Genomic DNA, 22,089 nt, shown 5'->3' on the forward strand with positions numbered 1-22,089 from the left:
CAGTCCATAGGGTTGCAAAGAGTCAGACATGACTGAGCAACTGAACTGAACTGATGGTTGCATGACACTGTACATTTATAATGGCTTAAATGATGAGTTTTATTTCAAGAAAAAAAGATGAAAAAAGAAATCTAAGAATTGCAAAGAGGATGTCTCCAGATAAAAACAGCAAAATTCATTCCAAGACAACAGCTTTATAGTAGTACTGAAGAGGAATTAATCCATACTGGAACTGGATAATGGAGTAGTCTAAAAGAAAAGTCATCTCCAGGGGAAAAAATACCAATTCATACATTTTTCAGTTCAGTTCAGTTCAGTTGCTCAGTCGTATCCGACTCTTTGCGACTCCATGAATTGCAGCATGCTAGGCCTCCCTGTCCATCACCAACTTCCGGAGTTCACTCAGACTCACATCCATCGAGTCAGTGATGCCATCCAGCCATCTTATCCTCTGTCATCCCCTTCTCCTCCTGCCCCCAATCCCTCCCAGCATCAGAGTCTTTTCCAATGAGTCAACCCTTCGCATGAGGTGGCCAAAGTACTGGAGTTTCAGCTTTAGCATCATTCCCTCCAAAGAAATCCCAGGGCTCAATCTCCTTCAGAATGGACTGGTTGGATCTCCTTGCAGTCCAAGGGACTCTCAAGAGCCTTCTCCAACCATAAGGAAAATATAGATAAGTGTGGCAGAGTTGCTGGAGCAAATGATGGGCAAAATTAACAATATTACATAGAAAAACAAGGTAAACATGAGCTCCAGAAAAAAGGATGGATTTTATGAAACAGGTATGTACTTTTCAGCTGCTGCTACTGCTGCTAAGTCGCTTCAGTTGGGTCTGACTCTGCGACGCCATAGACGGCAGCCCACCAGGCTCCCCCATCCCTGGGATTCTCCAGGCAAGAACACTGGAGTGGGTTGCCATTTCCGTGTCCAATGCATGAAAGCGAAAAGTCAAAGTGAAGTCGCTCAGTCATGTCCGACTCCTAGCAACCCCATGGACTTCAGCCTACCAGGCTCCTCTGTCCATGGGATTTGCCAGGCAAGAGTACTGGAGTGGGCTGCCATTGCCTTCTCCACTTTTCAGCTAAGCTACTGCAATTACACAGTTATATATAATATAAAGAGTGATGATACTCTAACTGAAACTTAGTAAGTATATGGTGGAAAGGGGGTAGATAGAAGGGCTGAAGAAATGAGGGGACTGATGTAGAAGATATAAAATCTCATCTTCCAAAAAAGGTTGTCAAAATATAATATAGAAATGAAAAATATAGAAACAATTTAACTATTTTATTTAGAATATGAAGTACTAGAAGAAAATGTTAACAGGGTTTAATTACACGTAAATTACATATATAGATTGGTTGACAAAATTTGGAAACTACATTAATAAAAAACCTTTATTTCATTAAAAAGTAGCCGGTGTGGGAGAGACTATTGGTTTTTCTCAAGAGCAGTTCTTCCTTTCTGCTTCAGTGATAAAGTTAGCTGGTTGCAGAGCTAAAGATTACATTTTCCAGTCTGCTTTGTACAGCATGACTAAGTTCCAGCCAATGAGACATTAAGTGGAAGTTATATATGCAACTTCTGAGTCATAGTTTTAAGAACCTTCTTCCTCCCTACTTCCTTCCTGATGGCTAGAAAGAGAATGTGATGGCCGGAGCAGAGGCATTCATCTTCGGCATTAAGATGGAAGCCACATATTAAAGATGGTAAAACCAAGGACAGTTTAATACTGGGGCTAGTAGCAACTTCACAGAACAGAATTAATATACCAGCTTAAAATTTTACATATTACAGAAGACAGAAATAAACCTCTATCTTGTCACTGTAATGATAGTCTGTTTAGAGCAGTCAAACCTATAATTTGTAATATACAGAAATCAACCAAAAGAATATAATAAAATTTCTAATGTACATAAGGTTTCCAGGTAAGCAAATATTAACTTTACATGATTGTTACGAATCTCTTATGAAAGTTGGTAATTATGGTAAAAATTTACCTTTTTTAACTGGAGAATGATGTTGTTGTTCATTAAGACCTTGAGAAAAGGCTTGCATTCCATTCGTCTTACACTATTGATAGAAGAAAAAAATATACTTTTTATCTAAGGTTTTAAAATTTTATATAACACTTTGTTTTTAATCAATTTTGAGTTTATTTTTGCACATGTTGTTAGGAGTACTATAATTTCATTATTTTATGTGAAGCTGTCCAGTTTTCCCAGCAGCATTTATTGAAGACTGTCTCTTCTCCACTGCATAGTCTTGCCTCCTTTGTCACAGATTCGGTGACTACAGGTGCCCGGGCTTATCTCTGGGCTTTCTACCCTGTCCCATTGATTTGTATTTCTGTTTCTGTGACAGTACAATACTGTTTTGATGACTACAGCTTTGTAGTATAGTCTGAAGTCAGGGTTCTTAATTCCTCCAACTCCATTTTTCTTTCTCAAGAGTGCTTTGGCTATTTGGGTCTTTTGTGTTTCCATACAAATTGTGTGTGTTAGTTAACGTGGTTTTGGTAATCATATCACAATGTATATTAAATCATCAGGTCAGATACCTTTAAAACAAACCATGTTGTATAGCCTAAGTGTATTCATTTTGTATTTGTCAACATATCTGAATAACATCCAAAAACAGTAAATTTATTATATCATGCCTGCACATATTAATCACTGAAAATGGAGAAAATTTCAAATCTTTCATAGTATTTAAGGAAATACACCTACTAAAATTTTCTAAAGTGTCTTATCTCATTTAATTGTCATAGTCTTACAAGGAAATAAGGCAAGCATTATGATCACCATACTACAGGCAAGGGAAATCAAGACAAAAAGTGTTTAGTAACAAATCCCAAAGTATACAGGTAAGAGGTAGTTGAGATAGTTTCTGAAACTGATGGCTACTGCACACAGTTACTAAGGATGTGCATCTAAAGGGGCACCACTCACAGCATGGATATGCCAGACTTCCTTCCAGATGGCAGAAAAGTATCGTATTTTAACAAAATCTGCATTTTTGTATAATTTTCTATTCCTCCTCTAATTCTTGTAAAGGCACAAAGTGGGTAGCAGTAGACTTTTAAAACCCACTCATTTGTCAAAAACAGAATGCATATTACATGACTGACACTGTGCTTTGTATTGGGAATACAAAGATGAACATGACATCCCAGGATTCATTTTTGGAGGACTCACAAACTAAAAAGTAGGCAGAAAAATAAAATACTAAATTGCAATAAAACCTGAGAAGTTCTCTAAATAAAGATATGCAGAAAGTGCAATGGGAGGAAGGGGCATTAAATTTGACTTAGAAATTTCAGGAAAGGCTTTACATAGGAAATGATGCATAAACAATACTTATAGGGTTAATAGGAGTTAGAACTGGATGATGACTGAAAAATGTATGTTTACTGAAGAAAAGCAGCCTTGAGCTGGAAAGCATGGTACTAAACGGCTAGCTTCAGATCAGATCAGATCAGTCGCTCAGTCGTGTCCGACTGCCCGCAACCCCATGAATCGCAGCACACAAGGCCTCCCTGTCCATCACCAACTCCCGGAGTTCACTCAGACTCACGTCGATCGAGTCAGCGATGCCATCCAGCCATCTCATCCTCTGTCGTCACCTTCTCCTCCTGCCCCCAATCCCTCCCAGCATCAGAGTCTTTTCCAATGAGTCAACTCTTCGCATGAGGTGGCCAAAGTACTGCAGTTTCAGCTTTAGCATCATTCCTTCCAAAGAAATCCCAGGGCTGATCTCCTTCAGAATGGACTGGTTGGATCTCCTTGCAGTCCAAGGCACTCTCAAGAGTCTTCTCCAACACCACAGTTCAAAAGCACCAATTCTTCGGTGCCCCACCTTCTTCACAGTCCAACTCTCACATCCATACATGACCACAGGAAAAACCATAGCCTTGACTAGACGAACCTTTGTTGGCAAAGTAATGTCTCTGCTTTTGAATATGCTATCTAGGTTGGTCATAACTTTCCTTCCAAGGTGTAAGCGTCTTTTAATTTCATGGCTGCAGTCACCATCTGCAGTGATTTTGGAGCCCCAAAAAAGAAAGTCTGACACTGTTTCCACAGTTTCCCCATCTATTTCCCATGAAGTGGTGGGACCAGATGCCATGATCTTCGTTTTCTGAATGTTGAGTTTTAAGCCAACTTTTTCACTCTCCACTTTCACTTTCATCAAGAGGCTTTTGAGTTCCTCTTCACTTTCTGCCATGAGGGTGGTGTCATCGGCATATCGGAGGTTATTGATATTTCTCCTGGCAGTCTTGATTCCAGCTTGTGTTTCTTCCAGCCCAGTGTTTCTCATGATGTACTCTGCATATAAGTTAAATAAACAGGGTGACAATATACAGCCTTGACGTACTCCTTTTCCTATCTGGAACCAGTCTGTTTTCCATGTCCAGTTCTAACTGTTGCTTCCTGACCTGCATACAAATTTCTCAAGAGGCAGATCAGGTGGTCTGGTATTCCCATCTCTTTCAGAATTGTCCACAGTTTATTGTGATCCACACAGTCAAAGGCTTTGGCATAGTCAATAAAGCAGAAATAGATGTTTTTCTGGAACTCTCTTGCTTTTTCTATGATCCAGCGGATGTTGGCAATTTGATCTCTGGTTCCTCTGCCTTTTCTAAAACTAGCTTGAACATCAGGAAGTTCATGGTTCACATATTGCTGAAGCCTGGCTTGGAGAATTGAGAGCATTACTTTACTAGCCTGTGAGATGAGTGCAATTGTGTGGTAGTTTGAGCATTCTTTGGAATTACCTTTCTTTGGGATTGGAATGAAAACTGACCTTTTCCAGTCCTGTGGCCATTGCTGAGTTTTCCAAATTTGCTGGCATATCGAGTGCAGCACTTTCACAGCATCATCTTTCAGGATTTCGAATAGTTCAACTGGAATTCCATCACCTCCACTAGCTTTGTTTGTAGTGATGCTTTCTAAGGCCCACTTGACTTCACATTCCAGGATGTTTGGCTCTAGGTCAGTGATCACACCATTTTGATTATCTGGGTTGTGAAGATCTTTTTTGTATAGTTCTTCTGTGGATTCTTGCCATCTCTTCTTAATATCTTCTGCTTCTGTTAGGTCCATACCATTTCTGTCCTTTATCGAGCCCATCTTGGCATGAAATGTTCCTTTGGTATCTCTGATTTTCTTGAAGAGATCGCTAGTCTTTCCCATTCTGTTGTTTTCCTCTATTGCTTTGCATTGATTGCTGAAGAAGGCTTTCTTATCTCTTCTTGCTATTCTTTGGAACTCTGCATTCAGATGTTTATATCTTTCCTTTTCTCCTTTGCTTTTCGCTTCTTTTCTTTTCACAGCTATTTGTAAGGCCTCCCCAGACAGCCATTTTTCATTTTTGCATTTCTTTCCTATAGGAATGGTCTTGATCCCTGTCTCCTGTACAATGTCACGAACCTTATTCCATAGTTCATCAGGCACTCTATCTATCAGATCTAGGCCCTTAAATCTATTTCTCACTTCCAATGTATAATCATAAGGGATTTGATTAGGTCATACCTGAATGGTGTAGTGGTTTTCCCTACTTTCTTCAATTTCAGTCTGAATTTGGCAATAAGGAGTTCATGGTCTGAGCCACAGTCAGCTCCTGGTCTTGTTTTTGCTGACTGTATAGAGCTTCTCCATCTTTGGCTGCAAAGAATATCATCAATCTGATTTCGGTGTTGACCATCTGGTGATGTCCATGTATAGAGTCTTCTCTTGTGTTGTTGGAAGAGGGTGTTTGTTATGACCAGTGCATTTTCTTGGCAAAGTTCTATTAGTCTTTGCCCTGCTTCATTCCGTATTCCAAGGCCAAATTTGCCTGTTACTCCAGGTGTTTCTTGACTTCCTACTTTTGCATTCCAGTCCCCTATAATGAAAAGGACATCTTTTTGGGTGTTAGTTCTAAAAGGTCTTGTAGGTCTTCATAGAACCGTTCAACTTCAGCTTCTTCAGCGTTACTGGTTGGGGCATAGACTTGGATTACTGTGATATTGAATGGCTAGCTTAGGGAATGAAAAAAGTTGAATAGGCTTGAGCAAAGCAAAATAAACACCAGGCTTTTTCCCCCAAGGCAAGGCATTTTGCAATTTGCAGTAAAATACCCCATCTGCATGCTCAGGTATTCTACTGAGCCTCCACTTTTCTAGCAAAAATGTTTCCAGCCCCTCTCATTCATCTTACACAAATGCACACCACTGAGACAAAGGAAGGAGAACAGGAAGAGACAAATTCATATCAACATCCATTTCAGGGTGAAAATTTAAAGAGGAAGATTTATAAACAATATTAAAAGACAAAATCTAAACAGGAAAAATACTCTTCAAGAGCTAATTTCTGTAGTATGAAAGAGCTCCCAGAAACAATGGAGTCTATAAAAAAAGAATGGGCAAAGGCCTTCAATTGGTAAATACAGATGAAAGGAAATTCATATTACTCTTAAACACATCAAAAATGGCCACAAATTCTTGACATTTTCTCATCTCTCCATTGAATCTGAGCAAGATCTGTGACTGCTCAAGACCAATCTAAAAATGACAGGCTGGTTTCCAGGCCTTAGTCTTGAAGCCCAGACATTGTGCTGTAAAGAGCCCAGGCCCTTTGGAGAGGCCATTTGTAGGGGCTACCTCCAGTCTACCGGGGCAGCTAAACTCTACCAACCATGTGAGTGAGCCATCGGGCCATCCAATCCCGTCAAGACTTTAAAGCACTCCAGGCCTAGACCCTATCTGACTGCAACCACAGTACTGAGAAATGGCCACCGAAACCACTAAGGCCACAGATCCATGAAAGATAATAATAAGGAATTGTTAAGTCAATGTTTTCAAGTAATTTTTGTGAGGTAATAACAACAAAAAAAACCCAGACTAAAAGAAGTTGTTCAGGCAGAAGGAAGGTAATGCCAGACATAAAAATGGATTTACATAAAAAAATTAAGAGTGCTGGAAAAGGAATAAATGAAGGTTAAAATTCATTCTTATATTTTAAAAAATTATTTTAAGATAGTATACAAAAGCAAAAATTAGTAACAATGTACTGTGTATTTATAGTACAAGTTTAAGTAAAATTCTGACAGTAGAGAAAAATGGGAGGGAATACGCTACAAAAAGGTTATGAGACCTAAGAAGTGAGTTAAACAAGGTCAATGTACAAAAATCAATAGTATTTCTGTATTCTAGCATCCAAAATGTGGAATTTGAAATTTATAAAAAAAGTACCACTTACAATAGTATAAAAAAATACAAAATGCTTATAAGTTTGACAAGAGTTCAAGACCCCTTTGCTGAAAAAATACAAAGTACAGAGAGAAATGTCTTGCTTATGGATCAGAAGACAATATTAAGATGGTAATTCTTTTCAAACTGATTTCAAACAATCAGAATTCCAATAAGCCTTTTTGGTAGAAATTTACCGGTTCACTTAAAATTTCTGTGGAAATGCTGAGGACCCAGAATAAGGGAGATAAATCTGAAAAACTATAAAGTTGGTGAATTTTCATTATCTGACTTGGCTACAACAGTCTGTAAAGTTTGATGTGGACCTAAAGATACGTAATCTAGGTAATCTAGTGTACAGTAAGATGGCTATAGTTGACAATACTGCATTGAATACTTGAAAGCTGCTAAAAGAATAAATCTTAATGTTCTCACTACAACAAAAACAACAACAAAATAGTGATTATGTGAAATGAAGAATATGTTAACTAAACTCATTGTGGTAAACATTTTGCAACATAAACAGGTATTAATCAAATCATCACATTCTATACCCTAAACTTACACAATGTTATATGTCAATTATATATCAATAAAGCTGGAGAAAACACATTATAAATCAGTAGAACATAATGAAGTTTAGAAATAAACTCACACATGTACGATATACTGATGTCAACAAATTTATGATTCAGTGAAAGAAAGGTATACAACCCAAACAGTAAAAACATGCAAAAGATTTGATCAGATAATTTATCAGAAAGAAAAAAAGAAAAGAAAAAGACAGATGGTAAATAAACTCATGATAAAATGCTCCATTTCATTAATCATTAGGGGAATGCAAATATAAAGTACAATGAGATACAACTACTAACACACTAAAATGGCTAAGATTAAGACTGACTATACCAAGTGTCACCAAGGACGTGAAGTAACCAGGACACTCATACACTACTGGTGGTACAACCACTCTGGAAAACATTTTAGCAGTTTCTAAACGGATTTAACATGATTCATCAATTCCACTTCTGGTTATTGTGTGTATGTATACACAGAGACTTGAACACAACTATCCACAGAGCATTATTCATAATATTTATCATAATAAATAAACTATCCTATATTCATACAGCAGAATACTACTCCAAATTTAAAAGAAAATCACTACCAATATCTACAACATGGAAGAATCTCAAAAACATTATGCTGAGCAAAAAAAAAACCAAAAAAAAACAAAAAAAAAACACCTAACACTAAAGAATATATTGTGTGATTTCATCTATATGAAATTTTAGAGCAGCCAAAACTACTTTATAGCTAAAGAAAGCAGATGAGCAGATGCCCGGAGCAGGAGGGAGCACTAGGATTAATGGAAGTGGAAATAGTAAATGACTGAAAAGGAATAAAAGAGACTTCTGGGGAAGCTGAAAATGTTCTACAGTTTCATTGTGGGGTTGGTTACATGAGGTATATATTGATTATTTGTCAAAACCCATTGAACCAATGGATTCATTTTACTGTATGTAAATTACGCCTTAACAAAGTTGGTTTAAAAAATACAAAAAGTTGGTAAAAAGTGTCCGTTAAAAATCATGTGATATCTCTGACATAGGTTCTGGTAGCTTTTGAATTACATTTGAAGCAGCAGACAAAATTTTAGGCTTAGAAGTAAATCTAATTAATTTATTTTGTATAAGGTTTTGCAATATTAACATACGCCTTTTTACTTATAAAGCTTTCAAAAGAAGGTCAAGGGTTCCAAAGAAAGTTACTATACTATACAATATTCTTACTGTATTAAGTAGGTAAATTTTAACTGCTGGGATAGATTAAACAAAACATTACAATGGCTTAAAATTTATATAAAGCAAGAATAATTAAGATATCAAGGTACTGACACAGAGATACACAAATAGACCAATGGAAAAGCAAAGTCCAGAAACAATCCCTGTTTATATAAAGATTTATACAGTAAAGATGGCATAAGTCTATATGGAAAGAATATTCGATGACTTGTACTTTACAACTGACTATATGAAAAAAATTGATTTTATTTATATCATATAAAAATTAATTTCAGGTAGATTATACACCTAAATATTAAAGCAAAACTTTAAACTTTTTAGAAGAATATGTAGGAAAAATGTCTTTTGAGCTTAGGGCAGGGAAGACTTCATACAGTGACACAAAAAGTGAAATTATAAAAAAATTTGACACTATGACTACATAAAGATTTTAAAATTTGAAAAAAGAAACACACAAAAATAAACAATTCTTTCACAGACCAAGAAAAATGGGCAGACAATATGCAGTGATGTCACAAAAGAGACAATCCAAATGGCCAAATTAAACATAAAAAAAAAGATGCTGCATTTCAAAGTAATAGAGAATTAAAAATTAAAACCAAGAAAGACACATTTCTCACACATTAAACATGAAAAAAGTGAAAGTTTGACAATAACAAGGTAAGGCTGTAGAAAAATCAGAGTAGTTAATGCATTGCTTGTACAAATCATTCTGGAGGGTAATCTGACAGTATATAGCAAATCTACTCCAGGTTTATATTCCAGAAGACCTTTAAAACATGTATAAAACATAACATATAGATGGATATTTATTATATAAAAGCATTTATTATAAAATATTTCTATTTCTATTATAAAATATAAACAAGGGTCATCGGTTCAGTTCAGTTCAGTTGCTCAGTTGTGTCCAACTCTGTGACCCCATGAATCGCAGCACGCCAGGCCTCCCTGTCCATCACCAACTCCTGGAGTTCACTCAAACTCACATCCATTGAGTTGGTAATGCCATCCAGCCATCTCATCCTCTGTCGTCCCCTTCTCCTCCTGCCCCCAATCCCTCCCAGCATCAGAGTCCTTTCCAATGAGTCAACGCTTCGCATGAGGTGGCCAAAATACTGGAGTTTCAGCTTTAGCATCATTCCTTCCAAAGAACACCCAGGACCGATCTCCTTTAGAATGGACTGGTTGGAAGCTTTATTGACTATGCCAAAGCCTTTGACTGTGTGGATCACAATAAACTGTGGAAAATTCTTCAAGAGATGGGAATACCAGACCACCTGACATGCCTCTTGAGAAACCTATATGCAGGTCAGGAGGTAACAGTTAGAACTGGACATGGAACAACAGACTGGTTCCAAAGAGGAAAAGGAGTACGTCAAGGCTGTACAGTGTCACCCTGCTTATTTAACAAGGGTCATACCCCTCAACAAAAAAATGGAACAAGAAATGTGGTAGCTTTACATACAAACAAGTCTATTTGTTATGGCAAAAGACAAATTGAGGATACTTATCCTGGGGAAGTACAGGAAGCAAATGGGAAGGTTCAGGGATATACAGGTGTTTTTAACTATGTATGTAAGATTTCTTTTAATTTTCTAAAATAAAAAAATATTGAGATTTGAAAATGGTGAGCAATGGGCATAATGAGTATTTTATTCTCTTAAGTGTATGCCTGAAATATATCATAACTTATTTAAGTATCTGATGCATTTAATATAGTACCTGACACACAAGAGCCATCTAACAAATTTTACTTTCCAGTCTGCAATGCTTCATTTTTTTATAACTTCTAAGACTTACTCTGCTAACTCCACTTTGTAAGTACTGGGTGTTGCATGGATATTCATTCTGAAAGTTGAAAGGGAATACTGCTCCTGTTAGGAGAGAGGAAAAAAAAACTGTTTTAAATACTTATTACTTCAATAAATGGTATAATACCACCTAAAAAACCTTAAGTATCTAGGATATGCTAGGCACTGTTTTGAAATGTTTTCTGAGAGTTCATTTACTCAACACAATGAAATGTCAGCTACTGTGTTAGGAGATGGGTTTATAAACATGAAAAAAGTTCAGAGATAAAAGACTTCATAGCCTATTTTTTAAAACAAGCTCATAAAAAATGATTATAATAACAATAAGTTATGTGACAGGTACAGAGAAGATACCAGGGGAGAGAAGATTGGGCTTTGGGCATATCAACTAAGGCTTAACAACTAAGGCTTAACAAAAGGAAATAATTCAGTATGGGTCTTGAATAAAAAGTAGATTTCTTTGGGGATGTGAGTTGCCCAAACAGTACAGAAGTATGCTTTAATGCTAAAATTAATTTCTGATTTACCTAACTTTTCTGCTTAATAAACCCCTACTCCTGTCCACATCTTTTTTTTTTTTTCCTGTCCACATCTTAAGAGGGCATAATGAAATGAGAGATCAGGGCTACCAGCCCACTTCTACCCACCGCTAAAATAGCCTTCAAGGGAAAGCATCCGTGAAAAATGGAACCTGTACAAATGAGGGAGGGAGAGATACTATAAAAAGCCTAGTCACAGAAACAAGTAGCTGACAATGGTTTTATTTCCTTTGCTTTAGGACAAAATGAGACTTGGCCCTATACAACTGTTTCTTCAGTGTTCCAGAAGAATGCTGAATCACATCAGCATTGCTGAACTATGGTCCAGAGATCTCAATTCATTTTGTCTGTCCTAAGTCACGGCTATCTTCAGAGGAAACATGACCAAAATGTAGACAATCTTCTCTGTAGAAGCCAAAGATGGAAGAACAAGTGGAGGACTGAGGAATTGTGTTATTTCTATCTTTTCTGCTTCATCTTTGTAATCAATCAAAGTGCTATGTTTTCCCTTTTCTAAGTAGCCAGTTACTCAGTTGAACACATGGACTAAGCAGAATTAAAGTAATTTTTATACACATATATGTAAAATATAAGTATATATAGCTAGTAATGAAAAAGAATAAAAAATTATTATTCCAATTTGGAATTTCAAGAATTTGTCCAAAAGTTTAGTATTATGCACAAGAGAAAATATTTTAATTTTAGAAAATTCAGTTTTAGATTTCCTGAAAAATTAAGACTTTCTGTTCAGCTAAAGTACAGCCTTAATCTGCTTTGGACTAATTTTTTTCAATTAGGTATATTTTTAAAAGGCTAATGCTCTCTCCAGCATGGCTGATCAGCAGTGATCAAAATCACAGAACATGATTTGCACTGACAGTATCATTCTGAGCATAAGCCAGTTGTTAACCATGAAAATGAGACATTAAAAAAAAAAATCCATGAGTTGCTCTTAAGCAAAAACTGTTCTTCCCATCTTTGTTGGTCTGGTAGACTATGGACTAGTAGACCATTAAGAATCCATTTCTTAATGCAAGTCAAAACCACAATGAGGTACCACTTCATAGGTCAGAATGGCCATCATGAAAATATCTATAAATAATAATTGCTGGTGAGAGCAATTCCAATCACCATTGGTGGAAATGTAAATGGGTGCAGCCACTATACAAAACAGTATATGCTGCTGCTGCTAAGTCACTGCAGTCGTGTCCGATTCTGTGCGACCCCATAGACGCACCAGGCTCCACCGCCCCTGGGATTCTCCAGGCAAGAACACTGGAGTGGGCTGCCATTTCCTTCTCCAACACATGTATGCATGCTAAGTCGCTTCAGTTGTGTCTGATTCTGTGTGACCCTGTGGACAGCAGCCTACCAGGCTCCTCCATCCACAGGATTCTCTAGGCAAGAATACTGGAGTGGGTTGCTATTTCCTTCTCCAATGCAAAACAGTATGGAGGTTCCTTAAAAAATGAGTTATCTTATGATCCAGCAATCCCCCTCCTGATTATGTATCCAAAAAAGACAAAAACTCTTTAATTTGAAAAGATATTTGCATCCCAATGTTCACAGCAGCACTATTTATAATAGCCAAGACACGGAAATAACCCAAGTGCCCACTAACAAATGACTGGTCTAAGAAGATGTGGTATATATACACAGTGGAATATTACTCAGCCATAAAAAGCATGAAACATTGCCATTTGCAGCAGTATGAATGGACCTAGAGTATAGTATACTTAGTGAAATCAGTCAGATAAAGACAAATATTATATGATACCATTTATATATAGAATCTAAAAAATAATACAAATGAATCTATGGGCAAAACAGAAAGAGACCCATAGACACAGAAAACAATCTTATGGTTACCAAAGAGGAAAGGGAGGAGCAAAGGGATAAATTAGGAGTATGGGATTAACAAACTATTATACATAAAACAGATAAGCAATAAGGATTTGCTATATAGCACAATTATGTTCAATATCTTATAATAACCTATAATGGAAAATAATCTGAAAATATATATATATATATAGGTGTATATCGGAGAAGGCAATGGCACCACACTCCAGTACTCTTGCCTGGAAAATCCCATGGATGGAGGAGCTTTGGTGGGCTGCAGTCCATGGGGTCGCTACAAATCAGACACGACTGAGCGACTTCACTTTCACTTTTCACTTTCATGCATTGGAGGAGGAAATGGCAACCCACTCCAGAAATCTTGCCTGGAGAATCCCAGGGACAGGGGAGCCTGGTGGGCTGTCATCTGTGGGGTTGCACAGAGTGGGACACGACTGAAGTGATGCAGCAGCAGCAGCAGCAGCATAGGTGTATATACATATATGTGTGTGAAAGTCAGTCACTCAGTTGTGTCCAACTTTGCGACCCCATGGACTATACAGTCCACGGAATTCTCCAGGCCAGAATACTGAAGTGGGTAGTCTTTCCCTTCTCCAGGGGATCTTCCCAACCCAGGAATCGAACCCAGGTCTCCTGCATTGCAGGCGGATTCTTTACCAACTGAGCTATCAGGGAAGCCCATACATACATACATACCTATATATATATATAAAAACTGAATCTGAATCATTGCTGTATACCTAAAACCAACACAGTATTGTAAATCAATTATATACATCAATAAAAAAAGAATCCCTTCTCATTGGTAATACTTCTAAATTCTTCAGAGATCATTGGTTTTCATTATCTTTAAATATCCACCATAAACTATTTATGTATTCTATATATATATTATTTATGTATTATTTGGCCTTTCAAATACTAATTAGCTATTAGCCAATTAATTTTTTAAATGTGGATACCAGACTCACCAGGGGGAGAACTCAGATGACGAACAGGTCTTGCTGGTTGAAGTGGTTTACCAATCAACTTTTTGGTTTCCATTATCATAAAGATCTTGAGGTTCCATACTTTAGGAGGGAAAAATACAAATTGCTTTAACACATATACAAACAAAACAATGACATTACCACCATATGACCCAGCAATCCCACTCCTAGGCATGTACCCTGATGAAACCAAAATTGAAAAAGACACATGTATCCCACTGTTCATTGCAGCACTATTTACAACAGCTAGAACATGGAAGCAACCTAGATGTCCATGGACAGATGAATGGACAAAGAAGTTGTGGTACATATACACAATGGAATATTACTCAGCCATAAAAAGGAATGCATTTGAGTCAGTTCAGATGAGGTGGATGAACCTAGAACCTATTATACAGAGTGAAGTGAGTCAGAAAAAGATAAATATCATATTCTAACATATATATATATATAATATATATATATATGGAATCTAGAAAAAATGGTATTGAAGAAATTATTTACAGGGCAGCAGTAGCAAAACAGACATACAGAATAGATTCATGGACATGGAGAGAGGGGAGGAGAGGGTGAGATGTATGGAGAGAGTAACATGGAAATTTACATTACTATATGTAAAAATAGATAGCCAATGGGAATTTGCTGTATACTTCAGGAAACTCAAACAGGGGCTCTGGATCAACCTAGAGGGGTGGGGTGGGGAGAGAGATGGGAGGGAGGTTCAAAAGGGAGGGGAAATATGTGTACCTATGTTTGATTTATGTTAAGGTTTGACAGAAAACAACACAATTCTGTAATGCAATTATCCTTCAATAAAAGAACAAAAGAAAAAAGGACAAAAAAAATAGAACTTACAATAAAAAAAACCATGACATTCATTTGAAGACAACTATTTTATAAATTAAAGTGGAAAACACAAACACAAAACAAGAATTTAAAACAACCTGCAACAACCAGAGACCCATTTCAGCATCTCTCACAATTGAATATTCCCTCTCTAAAACATTTCCCTCCCTTAACTTCCCTCTTTTCTATAGGTTTTGTTTCCTATTTCTTTGACTGTCTCTTTTAACTTCCTTAGATGATTCCTATTTTTCTCCAGTTAAATTTAGGGATTAGTCCAAATTTGGCTTTAATTCTCCTAGCTATTTTCATCTATTTTCATGACTGCAACTACCTATCTACATAATAAGTATGCCGTTACTTACACATCCGCGTCTACCTCTCTTTTTAAATAATGTGACATAGGTAAATGGTTTACTGTGCATGACACATGGATGTTGGCTTCTGTTCCTATTATTAATAATTCAGGAGGTGATGAATGATCACCTCCTGAGTGTATTATTATTATATTAACTATCTAATTGCCAAAAGATATTCCCATGTATATCTTATAGTAAGTACCTTAAATTCAACATATCCAAAATTAAATTCATTACTTTGACTCCAAAGATGTCCCTCCTGTTGTATTCCTTAAATTTATCTAAATTAGAGCCCCTCACCATAATCAGTCTCTAATTCCATTCTACTATCAAAATATCACTCAGATCTATTTTCTTTACTCCTACCACTACTCTTTTAGTCTCCCAGTAGTTCCTACTATATCTCCCTGAACACCTAGTCTGATTTAATTAAATACTGCCTTTCCCTATGTACCTCTTTACCTGAGACAAAATGAATATGGCCACATCACGGCATTTAGAGAACACTGTACTATACTATATACTAAACTATGATGGCTGATTTATCTTCCATACTAGCAAAGCGAGGGACAGATTCTTCTCAAAGTGAGGAACAATATTTTCATTCCTCCTGTGTCCCTTGCAACTAACTCAGTACTTGGACTGGATCCAAAGTAGGTGCAAAACAAGCACTTGCTGAACAAATGGGAGAATACAGCTTATTCTCTCTCCAAATTATGATCCCTTTACACACATATCTGCTTCAAAAACTTTAGTTCCCCATCACCTGCTGAATTATTGATAATAGAAACATGAGCCAACATCCACGTTTCATGCACAGTAAACCATTAACTATGCCACATTATTTAATATTCAGAACAACTTTATAAATCAGGCACTATTAATCGTTAGAGCTCAGGTCTTGGGTCAGCCTACCTGGGTTCTTATCATAGCTCTACCACCTAGTTATATAATTATGGAAAATAATAACCCCTACCTAGGTTTGAAGACTACACAAGAAAATCTGTATAAATCATTAGCACAATGCCCACTACATCATAAGAGTTCAATAAATGTTAGTTTTAGGATTTTTTAAACCTCATTTTCCAGATAATGCTTAGAGAAATTAGGTAATTTGCCCCAGCTCATGAGTCTAGAAAGTGGCATATATGCTCATCCCCATGCTTCTAGACAGAACACCCTTCAGTCAAGCTAGCTCCTTCCTCTCTTCCCACCGCTGACACAGGCAGAACTGTCCAGGTTTCAGTAAGCACCCTTCTTATGTGTTCACAAAGCACCCTTATACCCTCTTCCAGTGTGGTTTTTATTACATTAGCTGACTATAAAATCATAGCTCCAGCACTTTCTCTAAGAGCTAGCACAGCATCTAATATACAGCATCTAAGGGCTGCCACAGCATCTAATATACACTACATGTTCAATAAATTGTTGAATTCATAAATGTTATTATGTTTCACCATTTATCTATAAACTCAGGAATTCTGGTGTTCCCTCACTCTTTCAGCTGCTCTTCTTCTTTCAACAGTAACATTAAATAAAATAGTTCATGTAAAGTTCTCTGTGTGGGCTTACTCACTCAGTCCTGTCTGACTCTTTGCAACCCCATGGACTGTAGCCACCAAGCTCCTTTGTCCATGGGATTCTCCAGGCAAGAATGCTAGAGTGGGTTGCCATGCCCTCCTCCAGGGGATGTTCCCAACCCAGGGATTGAACCCAGGTCTTTCACATTGCAGGTGGATTCTTTACCATCTGAACCATGAGGGAAGCCCAAAAATACTGGAGTGGGTAGCCTATACCTTCTCCAGGCGACTTCCTGACCCAGGAATCCAACCAGGGCCTCACACATTGTAGGCAGATTCTTTACCAGCTGAGCTACCAGGGAAGCTCAGATGAAGCTCACATGAAGTTCTCTAGTTCCTAACAAATGGTTGATAGTAAAATAACAAGAACAGTAACAACAATAATGATTTTCTTTCTTTTTCCAGTGGCCCATATTATATTTTGACTATTAATTTTTCTAAAATATATCATACAAAAAATCTATTACAAGCCTAATTGATTAGACAATTGAAGTAAAAAATAAAACAACTGACTTTGTGTATCTTAGTAGCTACAACACAATCAGTTTTACTAAATATATCTATACATTTAAATGCCTCCTATTTAATGAAAATTTTCTGTTTGAATGGATCAAAAGTTTTCCAAATTTTGATGCCTATCAAGATGAAGTCAAAAGTAAAACTCCACCAGATTTTCACTTAATTTTCCAGAAACTGATTGTAACCGTATGATCTTGAGCAGAAGTTGGTCTAAGTGACCTTTTCCCTAAGTATAAAATGGGGTTAATCACTTTCTTTACACACCAAAGAAATGCTCTCATCTAATTCCTTTGGACATAATTCAAGTGTCAAAGTCATAAATTTATAAACAACCTCTCAAAGTTAGCAATGATAACTAAGCACAAAATAGTTACTTTTTCTTGAAGTTTGGAGTCAAGCAAATCTGACGCAAAGAGCTGATTCACTGGAAAAGACCCTGATGCTGGGAAAGACTGAAGGAGGGAGGAGAAGGGGACGACAGAAGATGAGATGGTTGGATGGCATCATTAACTCAATGGACATGAGTTCAAGCAGACTCTGGGAGACAGAGGACGGGGAGCCTGGCGTGCTGCAGTCCATGGGGTTGCAAACATTCAGACACGACTGAGCAACTGAACAACAACCACCCAAGTTAGCACCCATCTAGACTTGTAATGAGTATGTTAACTAGTATTTCAGCATGGTGATTAACAAACTTCTAAACAAAACTAATGCTGTATGTATTTGTTGACATTACAACTTTGATATAATAGGAAACCCAAAAAGTATATGAAGAAAAAAAACCACTTTATTGATTGAATACTTTCTATGTGAAAGAGATATTTTAACATGGACCTAAAAGCAATCTAATATGTCATTATTTAATATGTATCCTAACCATTTAAATTAGGACCCTAATGTCAATATTAGTAGTATTAACTTTCCATCCTATTCCCCATGAAAAGAATACAATAGACTACTTTGGCACACACTTTTTTTTCATTGCTCAGCTGAAATTGAGTTGGTAGGTTGTAAAGTGTATTCCAGTTGCTGAGCAAAGCAAATCCACAGTATTCAAACTAGGGATTTTCAAGAGTTTAGGAGTTACAGGACTATTATATGAGTTTGCAATACAATAAATAAACAACAAAAAAAAAACCCCACCAAAGATATTTCTGTACCCACCTACCCTTTCCCCTTTCAATCTGTAGTAGGAAAACTACTACAAATTGAGAGGCCTGGCGGGCTACAGTCCATAGTGTCGCAAAGAGTCGGACACGACTGAAGCAATTTAGCAAGCATGCACTCTTTCAATTTGTAGTAGAGAACTACAGCAAAGTCTCCAGATATAAATTCACATCTCATACAATATTCTATTCAATACGATTTTTTAAAAGTAAACTATGCCTGCATAGAGACTGTGATATTATAGGAAATAAGTTTTGGATGCATACTACATAACAGCATCATATCTTATACAGTGTTATTAATGGAAAGGCAAGTACTTATCTTATATAATAAATAAGCAATTATTATTGTAAAACTGATCAAGTATCATAATGAAGGACAGGGCTCCACAAACCAAAGCTTAATTCTCTTAATTTAATTCTTAATTAAGAATTAATTAATTCTCTTAATTTAATTCTTAATTAAGAATTAATTCTCTTAAAAATTTTCTTAATTCTCTTAATTTTAATTGTGTTAAAAATAAAGACAGCTGAACTACAAAATCAGTATGTAAAATAACTTCAGTCTTTAGCAAACTCTAATGTAGAATTCCAAAAGTTTCCTTTTGGACCTTTCCTTTTGGAAGCTACTGGTCTTACCTGCTGCTACTGCTAAGTCACTTCAGTCGTGTCCGACTCTGTGTGACCCCATGGATGGCAGCCCACCAGGCTCCCCTGTCCCTGGGATTCTCCAGGCAAGAACACTGGAGTGGGTTGTCCTACCTAGTGTAGGCATTTATGATATCAAGTGTTACAAAGAACAGTTGTAAAAAAACATAATCCTACCTACACCACTGGGTAGCAAGTAGTGGGTCTGTCATACAGTTGTCTTTGAAATGTAAATATATAGTTTTGTGGTATAAATATTTCTTAAAGAACATTTTGATCCAATATCTCAAAAATTAATAATATTAACTAACACATGCTGAGAAATGGTTATTATTTTTCAAGTTCACACATATTTAACAAATCATCTTAAAATGATTTTTAATCGTTTTATGCCCATTTTTAAAAGAATTTTAATCATAAATGGGAGCTGAGTTTTGTCAAAGGCTTTTTCTGCATCTATTGAGATAATCATATGGTTTTTATCTTTCAATCTGTTAAAATGGTGTTATTAAGGCCTTATTAAGGCCAAGTGATATGAATAGAACACTGGTTTGCAAGTCAGGAAATCCATATCACTGCTATTCTACATCTAGAATACTAACTATATCTTAGATTATTTCTTTTTTAAAAAATATGTTGAACTAAATATGAATCCTAAGGGCCCACCAACTCTGAAATTATAAATTAACCTAAAATTTTCTAAAATATAGTACTATGATATAATAAGCATATATACTGATCAGATGGGGCACAATTTCATTACCCAATATATGCTTTTCTTAATTAAAACTTAATTTTTATGAGATCTTACTACATATTAAATGCTTTACATGTACTACCTCATTTAATTTTGAGCCATACATTAACTGTTGCAGAAACTCATTATTAGTTACTTTACAGATGAGAAACCTGAAGCTAAGAAAAAGAGAAATGCACAAGTTCACACAGTTAGTAATGAGGTTCTGACTGTAAAGTTCATGCCATCGTCTCTAAGTTTGTGTGTTTGGCAAGTAAAACACAACTGACTCTCCACTACTCCGTGTGGATAGACCGTACTTGTATGGAAAAAATTTATGAGAAGAACATTTACATGTATAAAACCTTCTGAGTAAGTTGATGTGTGCTAATAATTTTCATTTCCTCAATTTTCAATTTTTCTTAGACTACTAAATATATTATGGGATTAATATGCTTTCCTCATTCTGCAGACATGGTACACTGCCATTCTAATCCATTAGATACTATACTTACTACCTACTACACTTAGAAACAGTATTATACTTAAAATATACAACTTAAATGCTAGATTTCTTTAGAAACTGCTGATGGTTCTGCTGCAATTAAGAAATAAGAGCATATAAAATTTAAGAAATATGCTGAGAGAAGTGAAAAGAACATGCTTTCATTTATCTCATGTATATTTCCCATATAGGATTATGTAAGATTTAATCTCAGTTTTCAACTTCAAAATACCTTTTACAAAGTTATGATTTCTTAAAGCCAAATGCTGATGTAATTAAGCAGCATAAACTGATTATGGAAAATACAGAGGACTAAAGGATAAACTAATCGTGACTTGAAAGACGTTTTCTATTCCATAAACTAGGTTGTCATTATTTAGAACAATTAAATATCAAATATTTAAACTGAAATATCAAAAAGTTATAAGCCGAGAGTGTTCTGTTTTCTGTTTCATGCTTTCTGACAAAAATTTTTTTTTTCCTATGAAGCATCTTTTAACACAAATACAATTTAACATTTAGCTGGAATAAATTGTCCAGGTAATACGTGTTGGTGGTTGTCAAAACTGAGGTAACTGTCCTTTTTCATAGTTTTTATTTTTAGTTTTGCGAAAATATCAGCAACTATAAATTTTTGATAAAATATTATGTTGTACATCTGAAACTAACAAAATGTTGTATGTCAACTTTCGTAAAAACGCGTATCCTTACATACAAGTTGCACAGAACATCTTCAAATACGGTTCATTAGCCATTTGACTTTCTTCTGTGAAGTGACCACATATGTCTTTGGTTTCTTTATTCTTACTGGGTTTTCTTTTCTTACAGAATATAATTTAGTGTAATTAGTTATTCGTTTGCTCTTTATTATTAATAAAAACAACTAAAGTAATCTCAAAAACAAACTCTTGGTCGCGTTTAGTACGGACGATGCCAGGACACGGGAAACAGTCTTCAAACCATCCCACTTACCTACCACCAGGTCGTGGGGCAGGGGTCCATACACACTTACTTCTGGGGGCATTTTGTTTGTTTTATTTTTGTTTTATCAACATTCCTTCAGCAGTCTAACTCCCCGGGCCACTTGCCTCTCTCCCGCTTTCCCCCGCCCCAGCCCCCGCGCCTTTCCTGCCGACCTGCCCGCCCACTTTGCGTCCTAAGAGCCCCATCTTGGGGACCCTGTGGAGGCCTTGCCCGACTCGTCCCAGACCCCAGCCAGTTCTCTCCCCGTCACCCCAACTTCCCCCGTGTCCGTCCTCGGAGACGGCGCCCACTCGCCGCCTCACTCCCCGCGGTCCTGATTTCTGCTCGCCTCGCAGCCCGTCCTCCCCGGCAACCTACCGCCTGAAGATCCTGGAGGGTTTCGGGGCCGGCAGCCGCGTCGCGGCGCTTAGTCCAGACACTACTGCGGAGCGCCGGGGGTGCCCGTCCGGGAACGGCTCCGGCGGCTCGCTAGAGGCCGGGATTGACAGCCGCGGGGGTGGGGCAGACGGCGGC

The 22,089-nt window shown here is 36.8% G+C and overlaps 1 protein-coding gene across 3 annotated transcripts in view; it reads right to left on the reverse strand.

Moving 5' to 3' along the window:
• Positions 1–22,089, reverse strand: part of C15H8orf88 (chromosome 15 C8orf88 homolog) — a 36,540-nt gene extending 14,451 nt beyond the window's left edge. Inside the window, exons 1-5 of one of the 3 annotated variants that reach the window (XM_045162772.1) lie at positions 21,934–22,080; positions 21,304–21,413; positions 14,219–14,317; positions 10,838–10,911; positions 2,002–2,074 (exon numbers count right to left, since the gene is read on the reverse strand). In XM_045162772.1, the coding sequence (XP_045018707.1) occupies positions 2,002–2,074; positions 10,838–10,911; positions 14,219–14,297 (226 nt within the window). In that variant the 5' untranslated portion in view covers positions 14,298–14,317; positions 21,304–21,413; positions 21,934–22,080. Of the gene's footprint in view, positions 1–2,001; positions 2,075–10,837; positions 10,912–14,218; positions 14,318–21,303; positions 21,414–21,933 lie in introns of all 3 variants that reach the window. The other 2 variants (XM_025265009.3, XM_025265011.3) reach the window with 2 other exon arrangements.

This window comes from Bubalus bubalis, chromosome 15 (assembly GCF_019923935.1).
Source record: "Bubalus bubalis isolate 160015118507 breed Murrah chromosome 15, NDDB_SH_1, whole genome shotgun sequence".
Lineage (NCBI taxonomy): Eukaryota > Metazoa > Chordata > Mammalia > Artiodactyla > Bovidae > Bubalus > Bubalus bubalis.